We start from the raw sequence: 26,730 nt of genomic DNA on the forward strand, positions 1-26,730 counted from the left end.
GCAAGGTAAGTCTCTCCCAGGGGCGGTATACGTGGCGTCACAACCAGGTATTGAAATGTTTGGCAGAGGCTGTTGATGATAAACGGGGCGAAGCTAATTCATCAGCCGCTAGTAAAGAGGGTAGGCAAATTAACTTTGTGCATCAGGGGGAAAAGGCTAGACCATTTAGAGGCAGGCACAGAGTCGGGCAGCTAAGTAATGGAGGAGCCTGGGAATTGAAGGCGGATCTTATTCAGCAGGTTGTTGTGCCTCCACACATTGTTAGCACTCGGCTAAGACCAGATATGCTATTGTGGTCAGACTTAGAGAAGATTGTTTATTTTATTGAACTTACAGTTCCTTGGGAAGACAGAGTTGAAGTAGCTAATGAGCTTAAGAAAGCGAAGTATGCTGAGATGGCTGAAGAGGCAGCACAGAGAGGCTGGAGTTCGCGACTGAGGCCTATTGAAATCGGTGCACGGGGGTTTGTGGCTAGATCTGCTATTAGCTTGCTGACTGAACTGGGTATTTGTGGACGAAGTCTGAGGCAGGCGGTTAGTAACATGTCCGTGGCAGCAGAACGAGCAAGTGAATGGCTGTGGGTAAGGAGAAAACATACTTCCTGGGGTGCAAGCTGAGGTAAGCCAGCTGTGCTAACGTGAGCTCATATGCCAACGTGTTTGAGTGGTCAGGGTTAGGGGTAGGGCTAGGGGTACGATGCAGGAAAGAATGTTTAGATGCATTAAATGTGGCAATGTGGTGGCAGCATTGAGGGGGTTGAATCCAGGACGCTGGTTTCATTGTTAAGCCTTCAGGAGGTGTCGTGGGCCTAACTTAAACGAAACATCTGTGAAAGAGGGTGCCCACTTGATAACCCCAATGATATTCTGCTTACTGCTTACTGCTGTATTTACTGCTGTTAGTTGGGCTAGTTGTCTCGTCTTTTTTTGGTTGGTAGCTCAGTAGCCAGCGTGCTTACAAGGTTGGTTTGGACAGGGGCTTCTGAATATGTGTTTTCCTTGGATTTTGGCACAAGGGATTATAACATCTGATCCTGTGTATTACTGAATTACTGTAGTTCTTAAAGATGTTTTTTGTTCAATATGCAAATACCTTTATTCCTAAGTATTCAAAGTAAGAGATTTCTAGGATATTACAATTTGCACATTTGTCTTTACTTATAGGGATTCAAGGTAATATAAAGGACTTAGTCAAGTTTATTTTATAACTAGAGACATAACTAAACTGTTCAAAGATATTTAGAAGATAGATATTTATGAAAGATAGTTCTATGACAGTTCCCCATATACAGGCAAAAACTCGAGCACTGTAAACCTGTTGTGAGGACATCCAAGCAGTGGAACAGTGAAGCGGTGGAGAACCTTCAGGCGTGTTTGGACTGCACCGACTGGGATGTGTTCAGGTCTGCCACCAACTGTCTGGACGAGTACACAGAGGCTGTGACGTCATACATCAGCTTCTGTGAGGACTGTTGTATTTTATCACGCACCAGGGTGAGTTATAACAACGACAAACCCTGGTTCACAGCCAAACTCAGGAAGCTACGGCTGCACAAGGAGGAGGCATTTAGGAGTGGGTACAGAGAAAGGTTTATACAGTTGAAGTACACGTTTAGCAAGGCGGTGCGTGAAGCTAAACGTCAGTACTCTGAGAAGCTCCAACATCAGTTCTCAGCCAAAGACCCTTGATCTGTTTGGAAGGGGCTCAAGCAGATCACCAACTACAAACCAACCCCCCCTCGCTACATCAACAATCTGCGCCTTGCAAATTAGCTAAATGTGTTCTACTGTCGCGACACCTTCTTCCAGCCTCATCCCAATGACTCCCCCACCACCAGCTCTACAGGACCTCCACACCTCCATACCTCTGTGTCCCCCACCTCCCCCACCACAGTGACGACTCTTCCTGCAGGAGTGGGACGTCCACAGGCTCATTAAGAGTCAGAACCCCCCAAAGCAGCCGGCCCAGACTCTTTCTCTCCATCCACCCTGAAGCACTGTGCCGACCAGCTGTCTCCAGTGTTCACGGACATCTTCAACTCCTCGCTGGTGACCTGTCACGTGCCAGCCTGCTTCAAAGCCTCCACCATCATCCCCGTCCCCAAAAAACCAAGGACCATAGGACTCAATGACTACAGACCCGTCGCCCTGACCTCTGTGGTCATGAAGTCATTTGAGCGCCTTGTGCTGCCCCACCTGAAAGCCATAACCGTCCCACTCCTGGACCCCCTGCAGTTCGCCTACAGAGCCAACAGGTCTGTAGACGATGCAGTAAACATGGCTCTGCACTACACCCTCCAGCATCTGGACTCCCCAGGAACATATGCCAGAATCCTGTTTGTGGCCTTCAGCTCTGCCTTTAATACTATCCTCCCAGCTCTGCTTCAGGACAGGCTCTCCCAGCTCCACGTGCCCGATTACACCTGCAGGTGGATCACAGACTTCCTGTCTGACAGGAAGCAGCGTGTGAAGCTGGGGAAACATTTATCTGAATCCCAGACCATCAGCACCGGATCCCCCGAAGGCTGTGTTCTTTCCCCTCTGCTCTTCTCCCTGTACACAAACAGCTGCACCACCACGCTCATCGGGCTCATCTCTGGCGGGGATGAGTCCGCATACAGGTGGGAGATTGACCATCTGGTGTCCTGGTGCAGCCAGAACAACCTGGAGTTTAACGCTTTAAAAACAGTGGAGATTATTGTGGATTACAGGAAGACCCAGCCCCATCCACCCCCATCATCCTGTGTGGCTCCCCAGTCGACTCTGTGGAGTCCTGCTGCTTCCTGGGCACCATCATCACCCAGGACCTAAAATGGGAGCTCAACATCAGGTCCCTCACCAAAAAAGGCCAGCAGAGGATGTTCTTCCTGCGCCAGCTGAAGAAGTTCAACCTGCCAAAGATTATGTTGGTGCACTTCTACACTGCCATCATTGAGTCTATCCTCACCTCATCCATCACTGTCTGGTATACTGCTGCTACGGCTAAGGACAAGAGCAGACTGCAGCGTATCATACGCTCTGCGGAGAAGGTGATTGGCTGCAACCTTCCATCCATCCAGGACCTGCACAACTCCAGGGCTCTGAGGCGGGCAGGCAGGATTATGGCCGACCCGTCCCATCCTGGTCACAGTCTATTTGGAACTCTCCCCTATGGCAAGAGGCTTGCGATCCATGAGGACCAAAATCTCCCGCCACTTGAACAGTTTCTTCTCCTCTTCAGTTGGGTTCCTTAACAGGTCCCAGGACCACCACCCCCACTGACTGACACTGAATCTGGCACTCATACCCATCACCAATTTGTAAATTCTTATACATTTTTAAGTATCTTTTACTTTAGTTTTAATTTATTCTATTTTATCCTATTTTTAATTGATCACTTATGTCCCTGCTTGTTTATATTGTGTTATATATATATATATATATATATATATATATATATATATCGCTGTTTGTTCATTGTTATTGTTTTAATGTATGCACCTTATTCACCAAGCCAAATTCCTGGTTGGTGTAAAACCCTTCTTGGCAATTAAATCCTTTCTGATTCTGATTCTGAAAATAAATAAGCTTCCGCTTATTTAGAAGGGAGCAGCGGAGCATATACAGTACTAACGGCGGAAGGATGCATAAATGGTTTTATCATTTGACCCAAAGCCCATCTGATTCTACAAAGCCACAATGTCGGTCTAAGGCCTTTACTGCAACAGCCGATAATAATAATAATATAGATCCAAATCAGAAAGTTAATGCTTTAATGCTTGGGTGGTTTGCAGGTTAGAGTGAGATTTGCTTGATTTTGTCAAATGTTTGATCTAGCATGGCATTCATATCCGAACCAATTACTACATCATAGTCAGTCTTGTTTTTCTCACACTGAAGTGTTAGCAGGGATGGGTGGATCGCTAACTAAAGTGATTGCACCTGGGGCTGGCCAGGCATTTTTAGCAGCACGCTATTTTTCTTTGACATGTGGATGGCTAGTTCCGTTGCTGTTGTTTGAGGAGCTTCTGCCTCGCTTTTAATGTTAATTTGCATGTTTATGAACATTGATGCCTTTCGATGAAATCCTCAGATTTGCCTCAATCTGAACAAATCTCTAGTGCCATCAACAGCTCAAAGTTGCACTTTTGAAAAGGCTATATCTCTGGTCCACTGGTTCTTTTATGGCGCGTTTCCACCGGAGGGTACGGTGTGGTTCGGTTCGGTTCGCAAAGGTGCAGAACGGATCGCGTTCCCACTGCCAAAGGTGGGCGTGACCCGGACTGAGCCGTACTCGTCTCGCACTCGTCCCGCAGTACTCCTCCGTTGGGGTACTGAGACGCCTGAAAGGGAGCCGGCAAGTTCGAGCTACACAAGCCCTCTGTTGATTGGTCGACAGAATCGTCAACTCCGGGCGACATGGGGATAAAAACAAACAAACAGTACCCCGAGAGGTATTATTCTTGGCATGTCGCGCAAAGTTTTAACTTGGGCGAACAAGGAGGTGGAGATGTTCCTCTGCATTCTTGAGGAGGAAGACATGCAGAGGAAGATTGATGGAGCAGTTTTTATTGTTTTTATTTTATTTATTGTTTTTATTGAGCAGGCTACACTGTGCCGCGCTGCAATGATGTCCCGATGTTTGCGTAGCTGCCGCGGCGATCAACATTCGGCCTACCATAAGGGTACTGTCGGCGGTGGAAACCATGGACGTGGAAACGTGACCTCGGAACTGAGCTGGGCTATAACATCCCCTCACTGACGGACTGAGGAGAACCGAACCGAACCGCACCCTCCGGTGGAAATGAGCCATTAGTGTTGGGCCTGGGCCCCGTTTCCCGAAAGCGTTGTTAGCCTAAGTGGATCGTGAAGTGTGTCGTACGTGCATAGTACAGTATTCACACCGTTTCCCGAAAGCATCGTTGGTAACGAACGTTGTGAAAACGCTCGTAGCTAACGAGGATTCCAGGGGTACTCGCAGGATGCCAAGAGCATCATTAGCCTACTATAGCCTCAATGGCGTCACCAGCGGACATTCCGTGTATTGGATGCGTTTTATTAAACACATCCAATACCACGGAATGCCCAGCTGGCGCAATTTCGCAACCAAAATCAGTGGTTACCGCCGATATATCACTGATAGACTACTGTTAGATTTAAACAGCAAAAATAGAGACATGTTAGAAGTCAACAACAACATAATCTATTGCAGCATTTAAAAATACCAAAAATACATGCGCAGCCGAAATGTACCGATCAAACGCAATGTCAAAAGGCATATAATAAAATCAAATTATTCCATTGCTCTTTTGTGGGTGGTCGCTTTCGAGCTGCACTTAATGTCTCCCTCTGATATTAATTCAACCATCGTGGATAAAATGTCCTCATATTGATCAATGATAGAAGACATAGGCTACTGTAGACATACATCATGTTGAGAACAGTGGGTGTCTGAGAATTTCTGCAGTCGTTTTTTGTTTTTGTTAAGCACTGTAGGCGCTTCGGTGAGGCTGTGATGAAGTTCACTACTTATTGGACCCTGTCTAGACAGTAACGAACATCCCTGACCATAGTTAATCGTGTTTGTAGTCTACACTCAGACGTGAACTCATTATTGCATGCAGGGTGTCTTCATTCATAAAAAAATTAAAACATTCGGGAGTATGCAATAATACAAATCATTCTTAAGAGGTCAGAGACTACGTGCGCAGCCCCGCCTTCTCCAGTGAACCAATAAAGCCCGTACCATGACTAACGGGGGATTTGACGCCCTCGGTTTACACAGGAAACTTGAGATAAGAAGGTGAAATCGCCGGGCGGGCCAAGCTGCGACCGAACCGGCTTGGCAGTGTAAAAAGACTGTATAGCCTACTTCATCCTGCCCGACAATATGGGCAGGATCTAGACCAAGCTCTCCTAATCGTGTCAGCAATAACCGTGTGTCAATGCCTAGCCTCTGCGTTTGAATTATGGAACATTGCACTTATTCTAGACTAGAGAGTGTGCGGCAATCAATGAAACCTTATGCGGAATCAGATAAAGTCAGCTCTCTTTGCTGTGCAACGCACGTTTCAGAAATCAGCACATTAAGATAAATGTAGTTGTCACACAAGCTATTTTTGATTTTTGTTAACATGGAATTATTTCAGGGGGATAAAATGCTGTGAAAAAATGTACGCACACTGCATTCAGGATTAGGACTGATACATATGTCGGCCTAGGCCTAATCAATTGTGTTTTAATATCTTTAGCATTCATATTATTGCAGTCTATTCTTTGCTACCCTGCTGTTGGCCTTGATGGGGAGATATTTTAACGCTTTTTAACCCCATTTTCCTGCGACATTCCATCGTCTCCCCCTCCTACGGAGCCCATTTCAGAACCGTGTCAGTAGACAGTTACAATCTTACGAACGTCGTGAGTGCAGTGAACGCGCGTTCATGTTAAGAGGAGTTTCGGGAAACGCTCCAAAGAAATTTACGATGGATCGCAAGATCCATCGTGAGAATGATCGTACGAGCGTGGATCCATTGTTATCAGGAAACGGGGCCCTGGTCCCATATGATTTTTCTTCTTATGCTGACTAGATTTTCCACCATTTAGAATTTCTCAAAAACATGCTTTTACCCGATCCAACTAGACAGTTCCTCCTATTGGAAGCAGACCACCTGTATTTGATGCCCCAGACCAGGGGCAGCCAGCACGGTGCCCGCGGGTACCTGGCTTCCTGCAGGACCAACGCGAGTTGCGCAGGGCATGTATTAAAAAAAGTAATAGTCACCATGGAGCTCTGTCTAAAATTTGATATCCTTTTTTAATCAATAATGGTGTTTTCCTTTTGTATGGTACGCTGGTATACGTGCAAGTCGTAAGTTGCAAATCTCCCAGCTTTCTTGCAGCATTTGCGGAGGCACGTCCCCTTTTGGTCGTAGTGGCTTTCCCGTTTCTCATTGGCTAGTCGTTGTTATTGTTAGCTACATAAGCCTCTTTAGCAAACCAGCTCAAAAACAAACAACACAACTTTACATTGTATTGCACGCACAACAAGAACGTGCAATGCATAACTTGGTGACCGGCATAAAGTAGCATTGTAATCAAGTGTGCATTTAAAATCTACATTAAAATAACCAACGTGATACAAATACAGAATTTCTTTACGGGCGCAGCCATTTTTGATGACGAGTTGTACGGTCGGCCTCACTGAACTTAAGGTTACGACCGTAACCCCGGTTCTCTGATAGCATGAGTGAGGTATCTCACATATGGGTACGCCTCCCCGCGTATCCCTCAGAAGCACTTTATCACTCACTACGCCAGCCATGATTGGCTGGCCACGTCTGACGCACCCCGGGTCAGCCCCCTATATAAGTATCTGACCATGCGTACAGCGTCATTCAAGGCAGCAACCTCTTCTCGCTCACCGCAAGAAGTGCAATCCGGTGAGATACCTCACTCATGCTATCAGAGAACCGGGGTTACGGTCGTAACCTTAAGTTCTCTTTCAAGCAATCGTGAGGTATCTCACATTTGGGATATGATTACTCCCGTATTGCCGGACAAGCCAACCTAAACGATACGTGACCATTCCAATCATGACAGAGCGTCCTGCGCTCCCCCTGAGTTCACACTCAAAACAGCGTGAGCCAAGCGAGGCGCAGTAACGTCAAGTCGGTAAAACCTCATGAACGTAGTGGGTGAAGCCCAAAAAGCGGGTTCGCACACCTCCTGCAACGAGACCCCTTTAAACAAGGCCCACGACGTGGCAACGCCCCTTGTTGATTGCGCATGCAAACCAACAGGCGCCTCCAGCCCTTTTGCTGAATAAGCCAAGCTATAGCCTCAACCATAGACATCTTATATGATAGACGGAGCATCGAATGCTACCGCCTACTGGCGCTGACGAGACGCGGGGCCGTCATCTTGGAGTGGTCATCCGCTCCACTCAGTGTAATCCGTTTGGCTGGAGCAATGAACTGTCAGCGCATTTAATTAATCATACCTCACTGAATACCACTGATTTTCATGCGTTTTTTTGTCATATGTGTAGCTATGATAAAGTAGGGTGACCATATTTTGATTTCCAAAAAAGAAGACACTCAGCCCGGCCACGAGATAGCCTACTTAAATGATACTCGCAGTTTACCCAAAGATTCCCTATAATTTTAATATATATATGTATGGATAGAATATTTTGTTATATTACAAAATAATATCTCTCAAAGACAGAAATTCAGATAGGCTTCATAAAAATAAATATCATGTATCAGTAGCGCACAGCAGTGTCAAAAACACAAATGTAGAATACTTTAGAAAAAACATCTCTCTTCCAAAGTTAAGTGCCATGTGCAAAGACAGCTGCCAGACCAGTAGCTAGTAAATATCATTCAAGATGTAATTAATAATAATTACCAAGTCATAACATATGAGTATATTAATATTATACATGACTCAGGGCATCAGCTAATCAGATGGTCTGCATTTATAACTACTACAGTCATTAGTTACCCACACAGCCCGACACAAAATACAGAAGTTAGCCTAACACACACAACTATCAACCATTGATTATTATTATTTTTAACAGAGTCATATGTTCCTATGCATACAGGAAAATCACATGTTACCAAAGCAGTCTTCCACCTCCCCCTCTTCCCAAACAGGGCCACATACAATGTCATCACCTGGTAATCTCATGCTAACGTTAACGTTACAGCGTCACTAATGACAGATATGAAAACATTGTCATAATGTTAACGTCCACTGACTTTTATAACGTTACGTTAGGTCTTCAATTCAGACCTAACGTCCAAGTCTACTGCCAATTCACACAAAATAAATAAGTTCATATACACAACATACCATTTATGACCGCTGGTCTTCTTTTCTTTCCTTTTTGCCGCCTCTAGATTGTTGTTGTTGACGCTGCCGCGTCTGGTCGTACGTCCTGATTAATGTCTGTACGTCATACGACATCTTCTCTGGCGATGCGTTAAATGGCTACTGTAATAACGCTAACCCACAATGACAACCGGGGGAGGGGGGGCACACACATATACACACATATACACGCACAGAAGGAAAACCGGACATTATCATCAATTAATAAAAAAAACCCGGACGCCCCGGACGGGACGTAAAAAGTGGACATGTCCGGGGAAAAGAGGACGTTTGGTCAGCCTAAAGGCCACATGGTTTGGTGTGTTTTATTATTCAATACTAATGATACCAATAGTACGGTAATGTTAAATCTTGCTTGTAAAAAGTAATCCCCCGATTCCTATTATGGATTGTCCGCCGATTTGAGCAGGAATAAGCTGAACAACAGCCCGGCATCCTGTTTCTGCTGCTGTTGCTGCTCCCGGTTGACCACTCCAAGATGGCGGCCGTATTTCTCGTGTCCCAGCAGCCAATGCTCCGTCTATCTATAAGATGTCTATGGCCTCAACAACCCAGCGTGATAAACGCTGCTTTGTGATAGGCTTACCCTTGTGAGGGCCAGACCACGAAACGAACAATTGATCCGCTTTCCTAAACGATAGAGTCCTTGACACATAAGCTCTCAGAGCGCCCACAGGACACAACGTATGCAGCCGCCGTTGTTCCGCAGAGGTGAACGGTGGAGGGTAGAAAGCACTAAACTCCATGGAAAGGCACGAGTAAGACATGTCCATGACTTTAAGAACATACGCCGGCTTCGGCCGCAGCGACACCTCAGAGTCCCCAGAGCCAAACTGCATACACGACGAATGCACCGATAAAGCGTGTAGATCACCAACTCGTTTTGCTGAAACTAACGCCAAGAGCAACGCCGTCTTAAGGGAAAGCGTTTTCACGTCCACTTCCGACAACGGTTCAAAAGGAGGCCCCGATAAAGCCCCCAACACCAGTGGCAAATCCCTCCCAGGTGATAGAGGCTTTGACACAGGGCGCAAACGACGTGCTCCCCGAAGAAAACGACAGACCAAGGGATGCTGTCCCACCATCTTACCGTTAATACCCACGTGACACGCTGATATGGCAGCGAGATACACCTTCAGCGTAGAAAACGCCCTCCACTTGTCAAGGAGAGACTGTAGAAATATCAACACAGTATCAACAGAACACTGGAAGGGGACTTCATCAGTAGAAGTACACCAATCCTCAAAGACACGCCATTTAGCCTCATACACAGTACGCGTCGAAGGCGCCCTCGCGCTTTGGATGGTAATTATAACATTCTGTGGCAGGCCACATGACGTAAGATTCATCCTTTCACGGGCCAAGCCCAGAGAGCCAGACGTTCTGGATGGGGATGAAAAATGTCCCCCCCGAGCCTGGGACAACAGATCCCTGCGCAGCGGGAGTCGCAGCGGTTTTGAATAAAGCATTTGCGTTATCTCTGCCAACCACTGTTTCTGAGGCCAATTCGGCGCTACCAGAATAGCAATTAGACCCTAATAGCAATTACTCTGTCTAATGTGGGGGTTATCAGAGCCAACGGGGGAAATGCGTAAAGGAGTGTGCGCGTCCACGCGTGCGCCAATGCGTCCATACCGAGCGGAGCCTCTGGATCGTTCAGAGAGAAGAACAGGGGACATTGTGTGTTCTCCCTGGAGGCAAACAGGTCTACTGAAGGGCACCCTTCAGTAGACCTGAAGGGTGCGGATTTACCGCACCCACGGCGCGGTAAATCTGTGCCGTGGTTCATCACTCCAGGCACATGCGTTGCCCTGAGTGAGAGTAGATTGCCGCTGCTCCATAGGATCAGTTTGTGTGCCAGTCTGTGTAGTTGACCATTGTTATCGGGAAACGGGGCCCTGGTCCCATATGATGTTTCTTCTTATGCTGAGGGGAGCGCAAACCTCCCTGCTTGTTGATGTAGGCCACTACCGTCGTATTGTCTGTCCTTACCAGAACATGAGCGCCTGTTACATACGGCAGAAAATGTCTCAGCGCCAGGAACACTGCCATAAGTTCGAGAACATTGATGTGAACAGAGCGCAGTTCTGATCTCCATCGGCCGTTCACCGATCGCCCTTCGTGGGTGGCACCCCACCCCCATAGAGACGCGTCGGTGGTAACCACCTTCCTCGTAAATCACCCCTTGAAAGGCAAATCTGAGATACTTTCTGTGCGGGGGGTAGATTTGGATATGGTAATATGCGTCAGCCAGGTCCAGGGTGGTGAACCAATCGCCTGGACGTACGAACCTCAGCAGTGCTGAATGTGTCAACATCCGAAATCTGTATCGTCTGAGATGCGTATTCAACACCCTCAGATCCAATATAGGTCTCATGCCCCCTCCCTTTTTCTTTATTATGAAATATCTTGAGTAGAACCCGCTCATTGCTTGAGCTGGTGGAACCACTTGAATCGCGCGTTTCTCCAGTAGAGACTTTATCTCTGCTGCAAGAAAGCATCCGCTTCCCCCACTGCCTGCGAGTGTATTATTCTCGAGAAACTCGAGAGGGGAATGCATAAACTGGATTCTGTACCCTTTTTCTATGGTTTTCAGAATCCATTCTGATTTCACAATTGGCCGCCAGTGCTGCATTCGCTGTGCGAGTGAGCCCACTGCCGGCGCCAGCGCCACAGGTGGAGCAACGCCGCCCGCTCGTGGCAGGGAGCGTTGCTTCGCCCTGTTTATAGCCTGCTCCGACAAAGAGCTCATGTGGCTTATTTTTTGTCTTTTTTTCAAAAGCAGTGCCCTCGGCCCTTGGCCTAGATGCACTAGGGGGTACAATTTTATTGATGTAAACATGTTTGCGCTTTCGACAGTGGAGGGGTTCTGGAACTGTAAACCGTCCTGAGTCGCAACGGCAGACCCTTCGGACATACCCCTTTGCTGTGGGAGAGGAGCGTGCGTCTGGAAGACACGTTTTCCCTCTCCCGGAAGCAAGCTTGGCGGACTGCTTAGGCCTCTTGCCCGGGCGTGGGCGAAGTGGCGCTGGCTTGCATCGAACAAGCCCTTTGGATCCACCGCGATGTTGAGGAGCTGGACTTTCTCGCAGTGAGAGAGGCTGGATAAATTGAGCCAACGTGCTCTCTCCTGCGCCACCATGGTGCCCATAGCCCTTCCAGAAGCCTGCACGGCGCACCGGTGAAGACGGAGGCATAGGTCGGTCACGACAAACATCTCGTCCCAGAGTTTGCGGTCCATGTCCCCCGATCCTGACATCTCGTCCTGTAGCTCCGCCTGATACACCATCAGCCTGGACGACGCATTGAGGGCCCGCACACCAAGAGCAACAGACTTGTACGCTTTGTCGGTCATAGAAGACTGGAAACCGTCCGTCTTCGACGGGAAGCTCGGTGCGGACGATGTGGACAGGGCCTTCTGACCCGGGAGGAGATGTTGAGCGACCAGCAGCTCCACAAGTGGTAGCTTGAACAGACCTCTTTCCTCCATGTCCACGCATTCCGGCGCGGCTCCCCCCTGGATCGGGATCTTCGATGAGAACGGCTGCGACCAGGTGCGGGTAGCCTCTTCCACACACTCGGGGAACAAGGGGAGAAGTTGCCTCTCCGCGCTTTTCAACCGGGGTATACGCTTGCCTTCGTACCGGGAACCGGTCCTTTCTGGCGGAGCGTTGGGCCGTGGGATTTCCAGTTTGGCGGCAGCGCGCCTGCACACATCATGTAGGCCCGTGCCGATAGTCGGGGAACCGCTGTCATCGCCTCTCGCACCCTCTGTGTGCAGGTCAAGCGGGGTTCCTCGCAATCCAGTCTCTTCGACCGGCTGGAACGGGTCGGCGCCGTCCTCTTCAAATAGGCCCGCGCCGTCCGAGCCTTCATCAATGGCCTCGCAGCCCCCCAGGCATTCGGACTCGGTCATCGCCCTTAGGTTCTCTTGCTCCATCCTTTCACCCCAGTCGGTGCTCGCGCCCGCTGTGGCTACTTGGATATGGTCGCTAAGAATGGGGGCCCCCGACAGCAACGGGTCATCGTCTGTCAGGCTAACATGGTAGACTTTTCATCGGGAGCCGTGCGCAGTGGTCGCAGGTACCCATAGGAGCTAGTGCTTCTCGGGCATGTCTCAGCCCGAGGCACTCATTGCAGGTGTGGTGGGTATCTCTCTCCGAGATATGGTTCCCGCAAACGCACACCCGTCCAAGCTTCCCATCCACCGTGTCAGGAGGGGGAGAAGCCATGGCTTAACTGCAGTTTGGAGACTGGCCAGTTGTATTTTTATTTATTGCAGCTTTGCAGCTGATTCGGTTTAGCTTCCCAGCTAAACGTGTCAGCTTTCCAGCTAGACAGAGTTAGCTTTGCACCCGGTGACTGATGTTTGGGTACAAGCTAGTCAATGTAGAAGCGAGTAACCACTGTTTGGAAACAGGCTGGTTAAAGATAGATCTTTGGTGACAAGCCTATCTGTCGACAACCGCTTAGTAGGCACTAGTGCCCGGCGAGCGAGTGGTAAGCTCACTCTGTGGACAGTAGCGTAGAACCTCGACACTTAGCAGTATCGTCAACATTTACTTCTGAGCGAGAAGAGGTAATTGAATGACGCTGTACGCACGGTCAGATACTTATATAGGGGGCTGACCCGGGGTGCGTCAGACGTGGCCAGCCAATCATGGCTGGCGTAGTGATAAAGTGCTTCTGAGGGATACGCGGGGAGGCGTACCCATATGTGAGATACCTCATGATTGCTTGAAAGAGAACTCGCTCTACTTTCAGAATACTTACGACTTGCACGTACCGGCGTACCATCCAAATGGATTACAGCAAAACACTTGCATTGATGTAGATTTGATGGCATTGATAGTATTAAAAATAACATTTTAAAAACAAAAATGTTTAATGAACTCCTGACATTGTCTGGAAGTTCAATATAGTGCAGCCTCTTTGCTGTGACAAGCTAGCGAGCGCAGGTACAATGGGGAGCTAGATGTGGGTTTTACCCCCAAAATAAAGAAAAACATGGCGGAAAAGAGAAAGAAAACTTAAAAGTAATTTTTTGTGACAGTGCAAGACATGGGTGTATGACAAATTTGCCGGTCCGTGCAACTTTGTTATTCAGGAAGTTTGTATCAAACAAGTAGCCCTTCATATTACTATTACTGTGCCCTTGAAGTAGCTCTAAGGTTCGAAAAGGTTGGTGTCCCCTGCCCTAGAATTTCATTAGTCAAGTTATTCAAAAGAGTTTAGAAATTTGAAACAATATGGCTGTTACAGTCATGTGTGTATGTCTGAGAAGAGGCTGGTGCCTCCTGACCGTCTTGAAAAGCAGCCCACCGCTGTGTGTGATGGGTTATATGTCTGTGACGCACAAAACACTGCCCTCTGCAGTGTTTTCTCTGCTTGCAGATGGTATTTCCCCTCCCTTTCATGGGATGCCCCCCATGGTTCACACACAGTGTGAAGGTTGGAGGGGAACGTGCCTCTCCCCGTCTGCCGGAGGCGAGTGGACGACGTCCCCTACTGCACACATAAAATGTGCAGGAGCTTTACATGGTGAGGAAAGTGCTTTGACATTTTAATCAGCTTGTGCGCAGCTGCCACATTCGGATAAGATGTGGAACGGACAGCGTGCAGCGGCGGCCTAAACATAAACCAACAGGTCGCTCCTCTGCCCTCCACCAAGCAGAAGTTTGGCTCTCAGAAGCCCTGCTCAGCCTAAGAGCCCTGCATATCACGGCTGCCCAAAACTTCGGCTGCAGAACTTCCTTGTGTCTTGCAGCGGTCCTCCCCGAGACAATCCGACATTGTCCGACTGATCTGGCAGAGTTTTCTGACGGCTCAGGCTTACCTGTTCACATCCTGAGCGAACACCTACTGCAGGATGTGGTTCTCTCTCAGCCCGCAGGGTCTTCCTCCTTTGGGGGTAGACGCGATGGCACACACTCCATGCTCTTTCTTTTAAGACTGCGCTTTTATTGGCTTTGGTTTCTGCCAATGTGGCGGTGAGTTGGTCGTCAGCCTAATGAGCTCTTAAGGTTGTAACAGCTTTTACGTTGCTTGTACCCAATCCTGCGTGAATAGATATTTTCAGTCAAGGGATATTGGGCTTTTCAACCCCCGCCTCATTCTAGTTAGGTAGAGTCAGAGTTGAATCTCCTGTGCCCAGTGCGGGCGCTGGCTATGTCCGTGCAACGCTCGACGGCGTTCCGTTCTACAGTTGAACAGTTGATTGTGTGCTATAGCGACGCTGCCATGGGCCAAGATCTCTGAGCAGCGCCTGTCTCGCTGGATATATGAGGGAGTGTTAGAGCTCACTCTACACAGGGTGTGGCCGCTTCTACGGCTGTACTCGGGCGTATCGGGGGATTAAGAGTTACCGGTTAGTCTTGCTTTGGTTACCAATTGTAACCAACGTTATTAATATCTTAATAACTAGTTATCTTAATAACCTAGTTATTAATGACTTCTAACCATCAACAATGAATGCTACCCTTGTTTCTTCTACATTTCAAATTGATTGAGAAAGGTTATGTGTGATTCATGTGATTCTCCCCATGGTGAGGGAGAGACACATTCTTCCTTGCCACTTGGGCTCTGGGCCTGGAAGAGCCACTTATACAGGTTGAGTCAGAGGTTACAGTGCATACGGGACAAGCCCATAGGGTGAAGCCTGAACAGCTACACCTACAATCCTATAAATGGAGTTAGAATAACATAACTATATGTAAGCAGTCACGAGAGGTATTCACAGCCCACGCACTGCCAACCCAAGCAACTGCCCTTTCATAAGGTCTGTCTGGATAGATTTGGGTGTCTCTTGAAAGTTTTGGTGACCAAAATGACCTAAACTCACAGTAAAGGTTAACTCACAGTAAAAGTTAGACTAGCACTAGTCACTATCTGAATGAAGCGCTCTGCCTTCTGCCTAGTACTGTATTTACAGAAAGAATTGTGGAGAGATATCTACGATTTCTATAAACATTATGATGTTTATTATAGTCTGAAGTAGTCCAGGCGGGTAAACCAATTATTTGCAAAAGACGTCAAAATATTACTTTGAAAACGCATTTAATTCCAAACCAAAAAAAAATTATGCTGTCCAATAATTGATCTGGTTGCAAATATATAAAATTAACTATAAGAAAGAACTATATGGGGACATTGGAATAACTGCATACCATGTTAAAGCTTTAATAACACTGATATGATCTAACTATTTAAAATAAGCAAATTTTGAATGTCATAAGATGGTTACCACCAAAAGCAAAGCGTTTCAAAGCATTCGCTGGCCAAGCCTCCTACTCGCACAAACGACGCAAATTCACCTCGAGTTCAAATATTTGAACTTTGGCGCGAATTGTCAGCCTGTCAGCTCTCAGTTCCTGAATGCCAGATTGGATTGCAAAGGAGGGAAAGCTTATAGAGGCCGTCTCAGCCTTTCTATTTATTGATAGGTCCAAGCTGTCTACGGCCTCCTGGAGGCAAATCTTTTATTCGTAGGATGGTAGGGGTTAAGTACCGCTATTTTCACCTCTTAATTTCCTCTGATTGTTAGAATGGCTCTCCTCCGATTGGTTATGGTTAGGGTTAGGTTTAGGGTTAACCCTGACCCTAACCATAACCCTAGTACCGCAGCAGTACCTTTGGTCTGGGGGTCGAGGAGGACCGGACACACGCGTTATATTCATGGAATTTTTAATTATGTGCAATATGGCTCACTTTCTTTCAATTGACTCTTATTGACTTATTTTGTTGACTCTTACTGTTTGTCCATTTTGCTGTTTGTCAACTGTACTGTACTGTCTGTTTCTACTGGATACCTGGATTTCCCTAAGGAGATGAATAAAGTATCTACTAACTTACGCACTAGTTTTGGCTCGTTCATTCGCGAACCGGTTCGAATGAACGAGTCTTTAGGACGAAAAAACCAAACCGGTTCGTTTCTCTCGTTCGTCTCGTTGACCATTCGATTCACCGGAAACTCGACTGAACGAACGAACGCGTTTCCGGTAGCACTAACTTCACTGAGTCTGACTGACTCAGCTGAGAACCGTGCAATAGCGTGCATTCCATGATGCGATTCAACGCTACCGGAAACTAGGCTGATTCGCGAACGACTCCTCCCAGTTCAGTCGAGTTCCCGGTGAATCGATTCACCGGAAACTCGACTGAGCTGGGAGGAGTCGTTCGTGAATCGATTGTTCGTTCAGCCTGGTTTCCGGTAGCGGTAAATCGCATCATGGAATGCAAGCCATTGCACGGTTCTCAGCTGAGTCAGTCAGACTCAGTGGAGTTAGTGCTACCGGAAACTCGACTGAACGAACGAACGATTCGCGAACGACTCCTCTTGGCGAACTGAATCACGCGAACTGGGTCACGGAAACTAATCATTAAATTCACCACTAAAATCCACCACTATTCATCATTAAATCCACCACTATTACGGTAGCTCACGCTTACGCGTGAGCTACCGTTCATGTGCACTGCGCTGGAAATCTAAGTTATTTTTTTTATCCGATAAAAAAAGGTCTGAACTAAACAGAACTTAGTAGGATCAGTTTCAAGTTCGAACGCATTTATTTCCTTGTACCATAACCCCCAATATCCTTAAGCTTTAATTTATGAGAAGCATTGCCACTGTATGGAAGGCTACACTTGCCCTTATCTAGAGCTGGTTTACCTGTAGCCTACACAACATTTAAAACTGAGCAAAGTCGATGCCAACCGACGGTTACAAGGTCAATCAATAGTAAAGTATGTGATATAATGGTTGATTCATTTATATTGACTAAAACGTTCATGTTCCGCCATGTTCATGCGCGTAAGCCATACGTCACCAATTGGGAAACAACGTCATGAGGTGCCAATGTTTTCCCCATAATTTGCAGCGATGTGAACGCGCCATTACGCACTTACACGACATGATAAACTCGTGATTTGTGGTATAGATACATCTTTGTTATGTTGTCACCTTAGAAAGGTTGTCTGATTCAAGTGTGGGAGAGTCCGATGCTGCTGCTTTTGAACCAATACCACCACCAACAACACCTGCTGCTGCTCCTGCAAGTATCCCAGGTATGTACATTTACATGGGAGAATTTAGATTACATTTATTTCATGCTATACTTTGTTTACGTGGTCATTGCGGTCCTTATGCATAAATTTTGCCAGGAGCATGACTAGTAATGCATTCATAGCTTTTCATGTTTCATTCATGTATTTTGGTCTGTTACCCAATTTCAATATTTTAACAAATATTACATTTACAAATTATTGCATTTATGGTATAAAGTACTTAAAAATTGCTGTTTCCATTTCATACAGTGATAGGGTTAGGATACGGAAGAGGACCTGGTGGAGGGAGAGGGAGTTCCAGATGCGGCTGTTGGAAGGGATGAAAAGGCCGCCCCCACCTGCTCCAGAGCCCCCACCTGCTCAAGAGCCCCCACCTCCAGAGCCCCCACCTGCTCCAGCGCCTCCCTCGGAAGATGAGCATTTCTTTAGAAGCCTGATTCCTTCCCTGCAAAGATTGCCTCCCAGCTGAAGGAATATGTGAAATTCGCATTTACAAAATCATTTGTGAAGCGAGCCTTGCGCTGATCAATGGGAGACACTGGAATAGAATAGGTGCACTGGGGTGACAATCTTTGCAGGGAACCAAATGGCTTTTCATTATTAATAGCTTGATTGTTCTTTCTCTCTCTCAAACACACACACACACACACACACACACACACACACACACACACACACACACACAGACAAACACACACACACACACACACACACACACACACACACACACACACACACACACACACACACACACACACACACACACACACACACACACACACACACACACACACACACACACACACACACACCTCATCTTCTTTATTTACAAAATGTATCAGCTTTTCATGTTAATTATCAGCAGTGTACAACAATGTTATTTTGATTAGTTGCTAAATCTTTAGTATGATTGGATTGTGCATGATTCACTGCTTCTAAATAGAAACAATTTGTAATAGAAATATAATAGACACTGTCTGCACAAAGAAAATGTTGGCCTCCAATCATAAAATAATTTTAGAGCAAAAAGGGTACTTATATCAGAAAATCATTTTAAGGACTTAGCAATTGAACTCATAACTGTCTCACAATATGAAAAGATAAAATAAATCGACCATGCTCCTCATCCAAAGTCTGGAGAATCCGAGTCGCAGAGTACACCACGTGTTGGGTGTGTTGATGATCGCTGCTGTCACACAACTGACCGCTGCGTGGAGCTGCATCATAACTCTTCTCTTCTTGCCGGTATTTTGCGGTTCTATTATTTTCTGCTAGGAAAGGCCTTTTATTCTTCGACACACCAGAAAACATAATGGACCCAACAAAACTAAAATACGTCTGGCCTTTGGAGAACTACTTACCTCCAGTGGTTACTGTACGCCTGTCAATTATTTTGTCTCAAATTCACAAAGATATACAAGATGATCAATCACAACCTTAAGTATTGATTATAAACCACACATCATAGAACACACATAGTATGTTCAATTTCAAAAGTCTCATGTCATTGGTTACACCCAAACACGTGAACTGTCAAGAAAAAAGTGCAGATAGTTTGTGCTAGAGATTGTCTGTGAGAGAACCAGAGATATCGCATCCTTCGAAAAATATATAATAATCACAAATCTGGCCCTCTACCTGCACTGATATGTGCTGACTACGCCAGAGAGCATCTGGCTCATATGTAAATGTGCTCTGCAAGCTGTTACTTCATGATTTATGAACAACCAAGATTTGTGAACACATGCTGCACAGGTTTCTTCAACATCTGTATTATACACAGTAAGTTGTGATGCCTGGTCTACAGAATGGTTATTAAAACACACTATAATCAATATATATTATGCAGATGATGTGTAACTGCAATGTACATTCTATAATAGGTTTGAACATAATGTTAAACACAAGATAGACAATTAGCACATGCACTATTTTGAAGTCTGCAGCGAAGGCCAGCAGGGGGCGACTCACCTTTCTGTATGAAAATCTTTCCCCGTTTCAGTCCAATAGCCAACATATTTTGTGTCAGAGCAAGTCATAGTCAAATAATATTAAACTTTAGTTGTTTGAGCCTGAGGTCTATATATTTTGATTTGATTCATGACGATATATATGAGTAGGCCTATAACTACTCTGAAAGAAGGACAATGCGATTTTGTCAAATCTTTATTGGAAAACTTACAGTTGTTTAATTTCAAACATTCCGGTTGAATTATTCGGGCTCTGCGTTGATATCACAGTTTTTTCCCTTTTTTTTGCTGTGCCCGATGAAATGCTTCACATGCGGTGGAGAGGCCGACGACAAAAACCATAAACTCTCCAAAATCCACCTTCTTATCGTTGTTCTGATCCAGGTCCTTCATTATTTTATCGACTGCGTCAGGGCTTTTCTGGGCCTGTAAACAAACCAAAACAACCAGAAGGCTTCTAGTTAGGCATACATGGAATTAATGGTTTAATTGTAAAACAGTGTGAATGATGGAGAAAGCTATTTTTCTTACAGAGAGGAACGTGGAAAACTCTTTCTCCAACAGCTGCTTAAGCTCCTTTTTTGTTAGGGTTGCCTTGTCTCCATCGCCGGCAGCATAGCGGTGGAAGACAGAGATCAGAGACTCCATGCACTTCTCAAGCTCAGACATGGTGGCCGTTTTGCGTCTCTTGAGAGGAAAGATTTTATTTGTGTGTAAATAGAGTGAGGATGTGGGATTAGGTTTATAGGAGTGTGGGATAGGCCTATTGAGGATTTTTTTGATCCACATCATTTTTGGTATAGGCCTAACTAATTTATTGCTTGGCTTATCTCTATAGCCTAGTCGTCACAATGGGCAACTTTTATTTGACACTTAGACTTTTTATTGGATAACAATATGTCTTATGTTGTCTATTAGGCCTATGCCTTTTGAACGTTTTTTAGAATGGGATTCTTGCCTGTTAAATACCATAAATGGTTTTGACTTTGAAGGGAGCCATGATCCACGTTTTCAGTGTAGCATTTGTAAAACATTTCACCGACAGACGATACAAAATATTTTTCTTCCACCAAATTGTTTTTGTTAAAAATAGTTTTAGCAACATACGCCTACATAGGCGCACGAGTAACGAAAAAGGTAAAGTCTTGAGACATGAAACTAATAAGATCATGCGCAGTTCTAATAACGACATGCGGAAAAGTCAAGGAGCTGAAACATCATAAATACAAATATAATTCAAGTTGAAAATATGTCTAATACATACCAAGCGAATGATGGGGGGTAATTTTGCCTCAGGGAACAGAGCTCTGACGGCCGTGAGCTCTGCAACTTTATATAAGCCCTTTATAGCTGGCCCCGCCACGCCCGTAATGAAGGGAGGGGTCCATGAGGAAACTTGTATTCCTGAAATTCTTGCCATACCCGCACCTTAACGTCACTAAACAGTATATTTTCGAAAAGTTGTATTCACTCATGATAATCTTTACCAACTTCAGCCTACACAAAATTTAATAAAACCAATCCGTCTTTATCATACCATATGTGGAAATGTGTAGGCCTATAGGCAGTCCTCAAAGGATTGGGACTCATAACTAGTCTATTTACAATTTGATATGGGTAAATAAAATTAGTCTTTAGTCTATTCCTATCTGGGGGGCCGTCTTAAATATTGTCAGAGTACCCCTAAGATTAAAATGAGACCATCTAATTGACTAGCTTGGTGGCCTTATCTTTGCATAAACCAGTCAAACAACGGTACACCGTCTTTCAGATTCTTTTAATTGAAAAATGTGCTTACGAAAATGATGCTGGAATATTGGCCCGACATAATTAGTTTGATGAACCAGTGCTGAAAAAATTCCTTTCTTTTGTTACAACTCTTCAATTAGCTTATGGGGGGTCCATTTCATTGGCCACTGTCCCGTTACAAATGTTAAGCTAACACTTTAAATTCTTGCAAAAAAAAAGACACCACAAGGGAAACAAACAATGGCACCATCACGATGAAAACCTTGTGTAATAGACATGTTTTGCATTCTAATTGAAATCTTCATTGAAATATCGTATCGGGGGCTTCTGTGGCACTTAGGGAATGTTATCAGACAGACGCTCCTAGTTCTTTCGCTTGCCCTTGCTTGTAGCCTTGGCCGGGGTTACGGCGGGAACCACCCCTTGGTAGAGAGCCGAGGACACCTTGTTGATGTAGTAGAGGGCGAAGAGTGAGAAGATCAGGCTGGAAAGGAAAAATAAACACAATTGCCTCAAGACCCCATATAAGCCAAGAACCAACATGATGGTTGAAGGGTACATTCAAGTGAGCTTCAGTCAGCATTGGATATTTGTTATATCTCTACCCTACTCACCATGTTGTCACACACACACGGTGGACCAAACCAGAGGCAAACAACGACAGACACAGGCACACCAGGACTGGAAGAGAGAAAGAGGACCATACAATGAACAGAGTTGTTGTAAGTCTGTGCCACAGGCTCTGTGCATACAAGGTAGCCAATGCCTGATCTTTATGCACCGTACGGCAATTGCCTAGTCCTTCATCTCTGAAGGACACCAATATATCAGTTTATTGGCTAGCATGAAGTGAAAGGAGAATAGCCAATGCTATTTCAACAATTAGCAATCTAGAAATAGGTGTTGATCTAATTATGTTTATACTTAGAAGTTGGAAATACGATTAAAACATATTGAAAGATAATTAAGAAAACCGTCAAAACTATCCGTATAACTTGTTTAAGATGCATGGAAAATATGAGAATGTTTTTCCAAGGCGTTCAAATAATAAAAGCACTTCTATATCAACTCCAGCATACGGACATCCAAACCAACTTACTCTCTGGAAATATCTTGGCTTGAAACCCCTTTCCAAAGACCACATTTTCCAGGTTATTGAATGCCTGCATAACAAATTAAGGAATGCAACAGTTTCTCAAGGCAAATAGTAAATGACGATCCAGAGTGAAAGCAACCCGGCCAGTTATCAGTTATCAACGACGAGATGTAGCTTTCAAAAGAGGATACAGTGAGGGAACATATGAAGAGAACAGAACCCAGGAAACCGCCAACGATGGTGAGCCACTCGGTGGAACCCAACTGCTTACTGAACATCTGCATGCCAGCAAACACCAGTACTGACAAAAGACTGGACAGCACCAAGGACGTCCCCGTGTTCGCCGCTGCAGAGAACAGAATGCATTTTTGGATGTTATGAGGGTGCATTAATAGAAGATATGCAGCATTGCATACAACATAGAGACGATTACAGAAACAGAGTGAATACATCGTGTAATAATTACACTAAATGCCTCTTATTTCTGGGTGCTGAATGTGTGTAGTGTGCATGAATCACTTCCACTTTAGGCCACGAAAGAGAACACACACATACACGTCATCTATCATACAGGTTAGCTTGCTGGGACTAAAAGGCAACAAGAACGGAGTTACACGAGTATAAACCAAAATCTGTACATAGCTTTTATCTGGGGGGCAATAAAAATGAGTCAACTCGGTTTTCTATGTGTTCCTGCTGAATAAAAGGAGATATGTGATGTTGTAGGGCTAACGCCGGGGGGCTAACGCTATCGTCTGACGCCGATCTACGCTAGCATCGGTTGTCAACGTAAAGCTACCGGTTAGCCACTTAGCTTCTTAAATTAACTCTTATGCTTGATCATGCATTGTAATTGCAGTCTTAAGAAACAGTTGCCATATAATACATACCCATTATGAATGACGATTTAAGATGGAGAATTTTAAAGGTGTTTAAATGTGTTGAGGAATGTATTCCTACGGCTGTAAGAAATAGGAACCTAGGAGGGAGGGACTTCCGGAAAGACCTACGTGCGAAACCTATGGGCGGGGCTAAGAGCTGATGAACAAAGATGGGTTCAATTTAGATCTACATGTTTTACATATAGAACAACCCATTACACATTGTTATGATCATTCATATGATCGTTCAAATAAGGTTATACGTCACAATAAAAAAATAAGTCACAGATGTACATGATTTATTTAGCAACTAATTTTCCTGTAAAGCATCTCACATTGTATATATTCCCATAAATATTTGTTATTTTTTCTATTGATCCTGTAAGATACACTATGGAGCATAAACATATTGAAAGAAAAAGTGCATTCTTTGCAAGGTAAACTTCAATCAATTATTTCTCCACATAATCTGCAGCCGGAGCAAACTCAACTTGTGCAGAAATTGCATTTGTTCAGAAAATTCCTCCCCACCTCAAAAGTCACACATTTAAGCAGGATACTGCTGGAAGCAAAACACTGATGCTCAACAAGCCTACACCTCCCTTGGTAAATAAAGATTAAACAAATATAAATCAGCAGGGTTTACAAAAAGGCACCAATGCCAGTTAATAGCTGCTATGCTTTAGACTTTAGTCTAAATAAAAGACTGACCATTTCATTGATTGAGCCTAGCTGCAAAACTTTATTTCAGGAGACACCAGATTTGAAATTATACTGTCAAAAGATTATACAAATAAACTCCTAAATATATAAAATATGCTTTAACGACAAAACACAAAACTACAAAGAAGTCACAAATTGTTCTCAACATATACATACTACATACCCGAGTAAAAATATATCATCTATCTTTAACATCGTAGTTGCCTACCCATTGCTAACTAAATGTTCGTCCACACAGTGGGATACCTGCCGGCTAATGGGATGCATCATGTTCAACTGTATCATACCATGCAGTCATTTTTTTAATAACTGTTATAGTGGCTTCTTCTTCATTCCAAATACTGCAATGCACAGCATTATCTCCACTAATGCAGGAAGCACGCTGTGGACAAATGGAGAGAGAGATTGAGTTTATATTGCAACGGTGATAGCAATACAACCAGTGTTTTATATTTATTATTTTCATTATTGTACAGCCCTGTGTAGCGTATAGCAAATGTAATTTAGTGCATCTTCTATAGTGCCATAACCTGAATACACTCTACAAATTAAATCAAGTAGGTCTTGCTCCTGGACTCCATTTTAATTGCCAACATAGGTGATATCAGGTCAAATACTAGCATGTTCATTTTGACTTGACCTACAATTGGTTAACAAAATGGTGCCCATTTCTTTTAAATTCTATATATACATAGATAGATATGTTTGACTTCTGGGTTATGGTTATGTTTACATAAGGTTGGGAAACGTTAATATTTGAGTAGGGAGCATCAGAGATGGTGGTGAAAAGATAAGAAAGCAATGGGAATAAAGAAACGCAAGCATGCACACGCACACACACAAACACACACCGACCTGCAGATGGAAAATATAACCCAATATGTCTGGCATTCCCACTGTTGAAAGACAAAGAATGACAAGGAGACGGATGCACTGCAGTGGACGGCGAGGGCTGGATGAAGACTCTGTTAGGGAAGAACAAGCCTGGAAGGACATCTGTATGTACTGACCTGCAAATGGCTAGGATCCACCAGAAGATGTCATAGTCCCATTGCTCAAACAGAAAGAATAGTAGGGCAACAGATGCACTGGCATGGGCCGCTGTGGCTATGGTAGGCATTGTAGTCATGGATTTATAGCAGAAGACTTGCTCAGCACGTAAACACTCAGCAGTTATTATAGCAAAATGTGCATTCCAAATTACTTATGTCTAACTATTTGCAATGCATCCACCTAGTTTGACAGTACACCATTCATCTCTCCCTGAAACCTGCTCCCAGACTAAAGTCTTGTTTAAGGAGTTACGTGAGGATTCATTATTAAAACTCATTCCTGCAAAAACTTTTATCTATCCTTAATTTGCCAGTTTTGCGGTCACTACTCCCAGAAGGCAGCCAATCCATCCAATCTTGTGAAAGGTGCATGGCGTAAAGGATACACAGAAGTCCCTGGCTGCAGTTGAACATGGACACCCCGGAGAAGAAGCCTCCCAACTCTATCGCAAACAGGCCCAAGGTGACCGACAATCCAACTACCAAGCTGGCAAGAGGAGACAGATGTTACATCAGTCATTATACATAGTTGTATGCATTTGTTTGTTTATTCATTTGCATGTGGGGAGATCACATTATGTTCTTACTTGGCATCTTCTTTGTCATATTGTTCCTGACTGAAATCCAAAGGTAAGCCTGCCTTGACATTGTTGTCCTTTGAAAAAAAAAAAAAAATAAGGTATGAGCGTGGCATTATCGGAAATACACCATCCTAGTACGGAAAAGTGGGAAACATGTACAGTTTGTATCTGATTACAGGGTTATGGTAAATCGGTAAGAATTACAAAACAAGAATAGAAAAATTCAGATTTGACAATGAAAAGGATTCGACTACAATCTAAAATATATATATATGACAATAAAAAACAAGGGAAAATGATTACCCTTGACCAGAAGATGGTGATGACGATCACCAGATGAGAGGTGATGGTGAGGAACCTGGCTGGAACCAGGCTGCTGATCACCGCCATAGTTGGAGTGGAGCGCGGGTGCTGTGTATTGCTTCAGTAATATATTGTAGTAGTAGTTATTATTATTATTATTATTAGTAGGAGTACTTATTTATCATCGGCCGTCTGACCGGAACACCTGGTTAGCCGATCTAGCTGCTAACGCTCGGGAGGTATTGCATTTAATCACAATGATGTTCAAACCAATGAAGAGACATGGCGTTAAAACCTTTAAAAGTGTTGCACAAGTAACAAGATATGCTACGAGCTTGCAAAGCCAAATAAAGAGATGGTTGCTACAACAACATGACTGCAAGGTGCAACCCCATTTATAAACCGACTTAATCTTTGAACAAGTGAAGAAGGTTCC

At 44.8% G+C, this 26,730-nt stretch overlaps 3 protein-coding genes across 5 annotated transcripts; all 3 read right to left on the reverse strand.

Annotated features, from left to right (window-relative positions):
* Positions 1-20,092: 20,092 nt before the first annotated feature.
* On the reverse strand, positions 20,093-21,344 carry s100a10b (S100 calcium binding protein A10b). 2 transcript variants are annotated; one of them, XM_030370684.1, is made up of 3 exons: positions 21,174-21,344; positions 20,441-20,596; positions 20,093-20,335 (listed from the first exon to the last, which is right to left on the reverse strand). In XM_030370684.1, exons 1-3 carry the CDS (start codon positions 21,327-21,329, stop codon positions 20,174-20,176), a joined length of 474 nt encoding a protein of 157 aa, XP_030226544.1. In that variant the 5' UTR covers positions 21,330-21,344; the 3' UTR covers positions 20,093-20,173. The 2 variants fall into 2 exon arrangements, with proteins under 2 accessions (XP_030226544.1, XP_030226543.1); XM_030370683.1 differs by having other exon boundaries at positions 20,441-20,620; positions 21,174-21,259.
* Positions 21,345-21,667: 323 nt separating this feature from the next.
* krtcap2 (keratinocyte associated protein 2) lies at positions 21,668-23,801 on the reverse strand. The gene is made up of 5 exons (XM_030370687.1): positions 23,645-23,801; positions 22,946-23,100; positions 22,758-22,821; positions 22,273-22,339; positions 21,668-22,142 (listed from the first exon to the last, which is right to left on the reverse strand). Exons 1-5 carry the CDS (start codon positions 23,646-23,648, stop codon positions 22,022-22,024), a joined length of 411 nt encoding a protein of 136 aa, XP_030226547.1. The 5' UTR covers positions 23,649-23,801; the 3' UTR covers positions 21,668-22,021.
* A 116-nt stretch (positions 23,802-23,917) lies between these two features.
* On the reverse strand, positions 23,918-26,691 carry LOC115554073 (transmembrane protein 107). 2 transcript variants are annotated; one of them, XM_030370686.1, is made up of 5 exons: positions 26,295-26,691; positions 25,998-26,065; positions 25,797-25,897; positions 25,214-25,310; positions 23,918-24,740 (listed from the first exon to the last, which is right to left on the reverse strand). In XM_030370686.1, the coding sequence occupies exons 1-5, from the start codon at positions 26,379-26,381 to the stop codon at positions 24,671-24,673; spliced, it is 423 nt and encodes a 140-aa protein (XP_030226546.1). In that variant the 5' UTR covers positions 26,382-26,691; the 3' UTR covers positions 23,918-24,670. The 2 variants fall into 2 exon arrangements, with proteins under 2 accessions (XP_030226546.1, XP_030226545.1); XM_030370685.1 differs by lacking the exon at positions 25,214-25,310 and adding an exon at positions 25,369-25,465 and having other exon boundaries at positions 23,922-24,740; positions 26,295-26,687.
* Positions 26,692-26,730: the final 39 nt, after the last annotated feature.

The sequence above is a fragment of the Gadus morhua genome, chromosome 11, assembly GCF_902167405.1.
Source record: "Gadus morhua chromosome 11, gadMor3.0, whole genome shotgun sequence".
NCBI classification, from domain to species: Eukaryota; Metazoa; Chordata; class Actinopteri; order Gadiformes; family Gadidae; genus Gadus; species Gadus morhua.